Source organism: Theropithecus gelada, chromosome 20, assembly GCF_003255815.1.
Source record: "Theropithecus gelada isolate Dixy chromosome 20, Tgel_1.0, whole genome shotgun sequence".
Classification (NCBI taxonomy): domain Eukaryota; kingdom Metazoa; phylum Chordata; class Mammalia; order Primates; family Cercopithecidae; genus Theropithecus; species Theropithecus gelada.
This window is the reverse complement of record NC_037688.1, coordinates 64,327,473-64,335,670: the sequence shown is the minus strand read 5'-3', so window position 1 is coordinate 64,335,670 and position 8,198 is coordinate 64,327,473. Positions and strand designations below refer to the sequence as shown.

Below are 8,198 nucleotides of genomic sequence, written 5' to 3'. Positions count from 1 at the left end.
ATCCCTCCCTCCCTCCCTCCCTCCCTCCCTCCCTCCCTCCCTCCCTTCCTTCCTTCCTTCCTTCCTTCCTTCCTTCCTTCCTTCCTTCCTTCTTCCCTTCCTCCCTTCCTTGCTTTCCTTCGTTTTCTTCTTTTCTTTTCTCTTCTCTTCCCTTCCCCTTCCTCCTTCCCTCTGTCACTCTCTCTTTCTCCCTTCCCCTTCCTTTCCGTTCCTTTCCCTTCCCTTTCCGTTCCTTTCCCTTCCCTTTCTGTTCCTTTCCCTTTCTGTTCCTTTACTTTCTCTTTTCTTTTCTTTCTCTTTCTTTCTTTCTTTTTCTTTCTTTCTTTCTCTCTCTCTCTTCCTTCCTTCCTTTCTTTCTCTCTTTTTGTTTCTTTCTTCCTCTCTCTCTCTCCCTTTCTTGCTTTCTTGCTTTCTCTTTCTCCTTCTTTCCCCCTTCCCTTCCCTTCCCTTCCTTCTCTTTCTTTCCTTTCTCTTTTGGTTGAGATGGGGTCATGATCTATCACCCAGGCTGGACTGCAGCGGCATGGTCATGGCTTGCTGCAACCTCAACCTTTTCAGACTCAAGCAATCCTCCCACCTCAGCCCCCAAGTAGCTGGGATTGCAGGTGTGTACCACTACACTTGGCGAATTTTTAAATTTTTTTGAGAGATGGGGTCTCCCTGTGTTGTCCAGGCTGGTCTCAAACTCCTGGCCTCGAGTTATCCTCCTGCCTCAGCCTCTCAAAGTGTTGGGATTACAGGTGTTAGCCACCTTGCCCGATCTTGCTTTGATAGTTTTTTTAAAAGTTATTTAGCCTGCTGCAGTGGCTTGTGCCTGTAGTCTGAGCTTCTTGGGAAGTTGAGATGGGAGGATTGCTTGAGCCTAGGAGTTTGAGGCTGATCTCTGTGTTCTCTGATTGTGCCACTGCACTCCAGCCTGGGCAACAGAGCAAGACCTCTTCTATGGGGGAAGGGGGGAAAGATTATATACTATCTTCTTGGCTTAGGGAATTTATTTATTTATTTATTTATTTTTGAGACAGAGTCTCACTCTGTCGCCCAGGCTGGAATGCAGTGGTGCGAGCTCAGCACACAGCAAGCTCTGCCTCGCGGGTTCATGCCATTCTCCTGCCTCAGCCTCCTGAGTAGCTGAGACTGCAGGCACCCACCACCATGCTCGGTTAATCCTTTTGTATTTTTAGTAGAGACAGGGTTTCACTGTGTTAGCCAGGATGGTCTCGATCTCCTGACTGCAAGTGATCCACCTGCCTTGGCCTCCCAAAGTGCTGGGATTACAGGCATGAGCCACCACGCCCCGTCGTCTTAGGGATTTTTTAAAACTTGTTCTATTAAGAAAGCAATACCTGCTGTTCTCCTTTTAAGGAGATGACATGCCCAGAGATGCTAAATTAATTGGTCTGAAGAGGGGCTGTGGCATGGGCTTATTTCCCCCTTTCAGGTGATTCCATGAGCAACCAGGTTGAGAACCATTGTTCCAATGTATTTAAACTATAACTCACCCTGACATGAGTTTTCAAAAACACATTTGGGCCCAAATCCATCTGCAGCACAGATTCCAGTTCCTTTGCATCCAGTGGAAATTTGGAGCCTGCAAAACATTGGCAAGAGTGTCTGTCATTCTTTCTTTTCTCCTTTTCCAGAATCATCACCTATCTTTACTGGCAGATCACAGAGGGAAGGAAGATTATGATCAGGCTGCTCCATGAGCAGATCATTAATGTAAGTCCCCTTGCGTCCCTCTGATGTCCACCGTCACCCTTTTTAAATGCTGTATAAGGGACACTTTCAAACATCCTCCAAAATAAAGAGAATACTACAATGAACTCTCATATCCCTGCCGTCAGCCTTAACAACCATCAATGTTTTTATATTCTTATTTCATCTACACTTTCTCTTCCCAGCAAATCCTTTATTTTTATTCTTAGGATTTATTTATTTTAATTATTATTATTATGAGACAAAGTTTTGCTCTTATTGCCCAGGCTGGAGTGCAGAGGCGCAATCTCAGCTCACTGCAATTTCCACCTCCAGGGTTTAAGCGATTCTCCTGCCCCAGCCTCCCAAGTAGGTGGGATTACAGGTGCCTGCCACTACGCCCAGCTAATTTATGTATTTTTATTGGAGACAAAGTTTCACCATATTGGCCAGACTGGTCTCGAACTGTTGACCTCAGGTGATCCACCCGCCTCCCAAAGTGCTGGGATTACAGACGTGAGCCACCACACCCAGCCGTATTTTATTTTTTTAGAGGTGGGGGTCTTGCTATGTTGCCCTGGTTGGATTCAAACTCCTGGACTCCTGACTCAGCCTCCGGAGTAACTGAGATTACAGGCAAATGCCACTCCACTTGGCTCCCCGGATTATTTTAAAGCAAATCTTAGGCTTTATATTATTTTTTATATATTAAAACTTTTATATACATCTTTATGAGATAAAGACTTTTATTTTATCTATTTATTTTGAGACACAGTTTCACTCTTGTTGCCCAGGTTGGAGTGCAGTGGAGCGATCTTGGCTCACTGCAGCCTCTGCCTCCTGGGTTCAAGCGATTCTTGTGCCTCCGCCTCCCGTATAGCTGGAATTGCAGGCACATGCCACCACACCCGGCTAATTTTGTATTTTTAGTAGAGATGGGATTTCTCCATGTTGGTTAGGTTGGTCTCAAACTTCCAACCTCAGGTGATCCACTCGCCTCAGCATCCCAAAGTGCTGGGATTACAAGCGTGAGCCATCACACCCAGCCGAGATAAAGACTTTTAAAAAAACATAACTACAATATCATCATCATACTTAAAAATAAAAAACTTACCAATAATTTATTATTATCATCTTATATCCAATGTTTACATTTCCCCAGTTGTCCCTTTGAGTGTCTTTTTATACTAGAACTGTACAATTCAGGATCTGAAAAAGGGGTACATGTTGCATTTGGTTGATGTGCCTTTGTTTCTTTCTTTTTTTTTTTTGTTTTTTTTGAGACGGAATCTCACTGTGTCTCCCAGGCTGGAAGGCAGTGGCATGATTTTGGCTCACTGCAACCTCTGCCTCTCAGGTTCAAGTGATTCTCCTGCCTCAGCCTTCTTAGTAGTTGGGATTACAGGTGTGTGCCACCATGCCCAGCTAATTTTTGTATTTTTAGTAGAGATGAGGTTTCACCATGTTAACTAGACTGGTCTCAAACTCCTGACCTCAAGTGATCCACCCACCTCGGCCTCCCAAAGTGCTGGGATTACAGGCGTGAGCCACCGCGCCCAGCCGAAATGCCTAACTTTCTTTTACTCTATAACCATTTACCACCTCCCCTCCCCACTTCCTCTTTTTATTCTTAAAGAATGTAGGTCATCTGTTTCATATTTTCCATACCCTACATAAATCTTTTTGTTTGTTTGTTTTGACAAGGAGTCTCGCTCTGGGGCACATGCCTATGGGGGATACTGGAAACCATTTTTCCTGGCTATTGAGACCTGGCATGTAAGTTGCTTCCAGCAGCCGACTTCTGAAGGCTACTTTCTCAAGCCTGTTAGGGGAGTTGCTTTAGAGGAGAATATTACAGTGCAGGAAGGCTCTGGGGGATAATTTGGTTTTACTGTGAAATGTTTCTTTTCTTTCACCAAAAGATGGCAGCAACCTCCGTCCAACTTCTAGGACCCTACCTGCCTGAAAATCGACGTTCTTCCCATCAGTTGCTTTCTCAATTCCATACCATCATTCATTCATGTTTTTGTTTATTTTGTTTTCCTTCTTGATAGGAAGGCAAAGATAAAATGTTCCTGATAGAAAAGTTGATCAAGCTGCAGGATATGGAGAAGAAAGCAAACCCTAGCTCACTCGTTCTGGAAAGGAGAGAGGTGGAGGTGAGGTTGGAGACTGCCTTGGGGACCCCTGGGACACGAACTTGCCTCCATGTAAAAGGCGCATCAGAGAACTACAGACCAAGCTCTTGGGATCACGGAAGGGCCCTTCACTCTTTGTCTAAGTATTTCTGTGGTTTTTACTTAAAAAGTAATATTCATGGCCGGGCGCGGTGGCTCACACCTGTAATCCCAGCACTTTGGGAGGCCTAGGCTGGTGGATCACGTGGTCGGGAGTTTGAGACCAGCCTGGCCAATATGGTGAAACCCCGTCTCTACTAAAAATACGAAAATTAGCTGGGCGTGGCCGCATGCGCCTGTAGCCTCAGCTACTCAGGAGGCTGAGGCAGAAGAATCGCTTGAACCCAGGAGGCGGAGGTTGCGGTGAGCCTAAAGAAAAGTAATATTCATTTATTCAGCACTTTTCATGCCTGTACTTTTTCTAGGTGCTGGGGTTACGGTGAGCAAAACAAAGCCCCTGCCCTCATGGAACTTGCACGTTTATTTTTCACAACCCCGATAATACAGAAGTAGATCCCACTGATATGAAAAGGGCCCTGAAATCTCATCTCACTATGAATACTTCCGTGTCTAGTCTTGCAAATCTATTTCCCTAGGCATCTGCAAACATACCTGTATCTACCAACACTTTACTTGTTTATTACAAAAGTGAGGCTATATTATACAAATAGTATCATAACTTCCCTCCCCCGCAGCCCACCACTTAATACTATATCTTGGACGATGTTTAATTCTTTTTTTTTTTTTTTTTGTGAGACAGAGTCTCGCTCTGTCGCCCAGGCTGGAGTGCAGAGGCCGGATCTCAGCTCACTGCAAGCTCCTCCTCCCGGGTTCATGCCATTCTCCTGCCTCAGCCTCCCAAGTAGCTGGGACTACAGGCGCCCACCACCTCGCCCGGCTAGTTTTTTGTATTTTTTTAGGAGAGACGGGGTTTCACCGTGGTAGCCAGGATGGTCTCGATCTCCTGACCTTGTGATCCGCCCGTCTCGGCCTCCCAAAGTGCTGGGATTACAGGCTTGAGCCACCGCGCCCGGCCCGGACGATGTTTAATTCTGTACATATTTGGATATTTGGGTTGTTTCTATGTTTTTAAATACTCAAAACAGTAGGTAATGAAATATTTTGTTACAATTATTTTTTGTGCGGTTATAATCGCAGCTACTCAGGAGGCTGAGGTGGGAGGGGAGGACTGCTTGAGGCCAGGAGTTTAAGACCAACAAAGCGAAACCCCATCCCTTAAAAATTTTTAATAATTAGACATGGTGGCTCACAACTATAGCCTCAGCTACTCAGGAAGCTGAGGTGAGAGGATTGCTCAAACCCAGTGAGGCTGAGTGAGGCTACAGTGAGCTATGATCCCATCACCGCACTCCAGCTTGGGAGACAGAACAAGACCCTGTCTCTTAAAAAAATTACCCTGGGCGCAGTGGCTCCCTCCTGTAATCCCCAGCACTTTGGGAGGCCAAGGCGGGCATATCACTTGAGGTCAGGGGTTCAAGACCAGCCCGGCAAACATGGTGAAACCCATCTCTACTAAAAATATAAAAAACAAAAACAAACAAACAAGAAAACTGAGCTGGGTGTCGTGGTGCACATCTGTAATCCCAGCTCCTTGGGAGGCTGAAGAACAGGAATCACTTGAACCCAGGAGGTGGAGGTTGCAGTGAGCCAAGGTCATGCCACTGCACTCCAGCCTAGGCAACAGAGCAAGACTCCATGTCAAAAAAAAAAAAAATTAAAAAGTATTTTTCTGAATATTTCTGCCACAAAGCATGTACATGACAATGTTAATAGATAGTGCTATATCATTCCCTTAAAAAGATTTAATCAATTTCATTCTTACCAAGAGAATATAAAGATACATGAAACCCTGCTCTAATTCCAAAGCCTTGCTTGCTTCCTGAGTGTCCTGAAAATACAGATGAACAGTAAATCCACCTTAATGCAAATGCCACTCATGTTGGAAATTGTGATCTTGGCAGAAGTGACTGACATGTAATTTTCCATCTGTGCAAATTTATACTGTCAGCACAATTTGGGTAAGGGATCTAGAGGCCTAAAGGTAGATCCTCTGAAGGTGGGGACCATGTCTGTGCACTTGTCACCCCAGGTCCTAATTTATTACCTGGCATAATATGAATGCTCAGTGAATATCTATGGAATGGCCGGGCACGGTGGCTCATGCCTGTAATCCCAGCACTTTGGGAGGCTGTAGTGGACAGATCACTTGGGGTCAGGAGTTCGAGACCAGCCTGACCAACATGGTGAAACCCTGTCTTTACTAAAAAAAAAAAAAAAAAAAAAAAAGAAAAATAGCTGGGCGTGGTGGCAGACACCTATGATCCCAGCTACTCCAGAGGCTGAGGTGGGAAAATCGCTGGAACCTGGGAGGTGGAGGTTGCAGTGAGCTGAGATCATGCCATTCCACTCCAGCCTGGGAGACAAAGCAAGACTCTGTCAAAAAAAAAAAAAAAAAAAAAAAAAAAAAAAAAAAAGGATTATCTGTGGAATGAATGAATGGAATCACTCTCCCTAAAAAACAAAACATGTTCAATATTTCTATGGCAGAGACTTGGCCTTAATCTGTCATCCCTTAATTTTAAAACGGTGGAGGGCTCACAAATTGTGCCAACTATGCAACAAGACCCAGAATCTGCATTCTTCCTCCGTGACATGGCTGCCTGTTTTTTACTTTTTCAGCAACAAGACGCTTTGCATTTGGGGGAACGTGATAGCAGTCTTGGTGAGTAATTGAACTGGGACAGAATAAGACACTAATATATTTCTGGTGAAATATCCTAAGATAAGTGTAGAATTGCTCGTGTGTCCATTACTTTTTCAGTTGCAAACTGGATCCAAACTGGCTTAAGCAAAATTCCAAGAATAATTCTTGCTTTAGGTCTAGCCTAATGCAGGAACTCACAATGTCACCAGAACCCGGTTTTTTTCAGTTCCGTTCTTACCCATGTTAGTTCCTTTTGCAATAGACTCTTCTTAATAAGTGCAAGACAGCTTTATCAACTTCTTGTATCTTCTCAGAGTCAGTCTGGTGGGAAAGACTGAGGGACCCAGGATTCTCATGGTGTTTCATAGGATGTGACTGGGTGATGTCCCTGTCTATGAACCAATTGTTGTGGCTACAAAAATGTGGCAGTTCCCTTGGTCACATGATTTCATCTGTCGATACAGGTGGTACAACCATGAAGACCATAGGGACCGAGAGTAGGGAAGGGTGACTTCCCAAGGAAGATCTGGGGCCGATGCCAGGAGAGTGAATTCTGGGCAGGAAACAAACAAACCCATTTATTTTTGGGGGATAGCATTTACTGATGACTTCCAGTGATGGGAGTTCAAGGGGGAAGATTATAGAAACTAAAAGGAGGCAGCAAGGAAGGCAAGAGAAGCTATGGGCTCTTGAAGGCCAAGTTGGTCTTTCCCTTGTAGAGATGGGGCAGAGTGTGCCTGCGTTAACTTCTCTTTCCTGTGTCCAACCTAGACTTGCGATTTAGAAGATCAGTTCAAGAAGGTAATCCAAGGGCCTGATGACTGTTTTGGTAACCAGACACCAATCAAATAAAGAGAGGAGATGAAAATGGAACAATTTCTTTCATGCCACCTGTGTCTTTAGGAACTGCCCAGAAGAAAATCCAAGCCTTTAGCCAGGAGTAGAAACTGACTACAATGTAAATATCAAAGTAAAATTGGGCATTCCTTGCTATTTTTTACACCTGGATTGCTGATTTTTCAAGACAAAATACTTGGGGTTTTCCAATAAAGATTGTTGTAATATTGAAATGAGCCCACAAAAACCTAGGAAGAGACAACTAGGGAATAATGTATTTTATCTTCAAGAAATGTGTGCATGATTGATTGGTTCTTAGAAATCTCTCCTGCCAGACTTCCCAGACCTGGCAAAGGTTTAGAAACTGTTGCTAAGAAAAGTGGTCCATCCTGAATAAACATGTAATCCTCAAGCAGGGATATGAAGCCTCTGAATTGTAGAACCTGCATTTATTTGTGACTTAGAACTAAAAACATCCCCCATGTCCCAAAGGTGGAATACAACCAGAGGTCTCATCTCTGAACTTTCTTGCGTATTGATTACATGAGTCTTTGGAGTCAGGGATGGAGGAGGTTCTGCCCCTGTGAGGTGTTATACATGACCATCAAAGTCCTACATCAAACTAGCTTTGCACAGTGGCAGTACCGTAGCCAGTGAGATTTATCCGAGACGTGATTATTGCTAATTGAAACTTTTCCCAATACCCCACTGTGATGACTTGAAATATAATCAGCACTGGCAATTTTTGACAGTCTCTACGGAGA

General features: G+C 44.4%; 1 protein-coding gene and 1 non-coding gene across 4 annotated transcripts in view; both read left to right on the top strand.

Annotated features, from left to right (window-relative positions):
• Positions 1-7,953, top strand: part of TMC5 (transmembrane channel like 5) — a 90,735-nt gene extending 82,782 nt beyond the window's left edge. For all 3 annotated transcript variants that reach the window (XM_025370350.1, XM_025370349.1, XM_025370351.1), the window contains 4 exons: positions 1,641-1,719; positions 3,750-3,854; positions 6,573-6,615; positions 7,369-7,953. In XM_025370350.1, the coding sequence (XP_025226135.1) occupies positions 1,641-1,719; positions 3,750-3,854; positions 6,573-6,615; positions 7,369-7,415 (274 nt within the window). In that variant the 3' untranslated portion in view covers positions 7,416-7,953. The remainder of the gene's footprint in view (positions 1-1,640; positions 1,720-3,749; positions 3,855-6,572; positions 6,616-7,368) is intronic.
• A 105-nt stretch (positions 7,954-8,058) lies between these two features.
• Positions 8,059-8,198, top strand: LOC112614913. Its single transcript, XR_003117210.1, has one exon. It is a non-coding gene; the product is annotated as a U4 spliceosomal RNA (small nuclear RNA).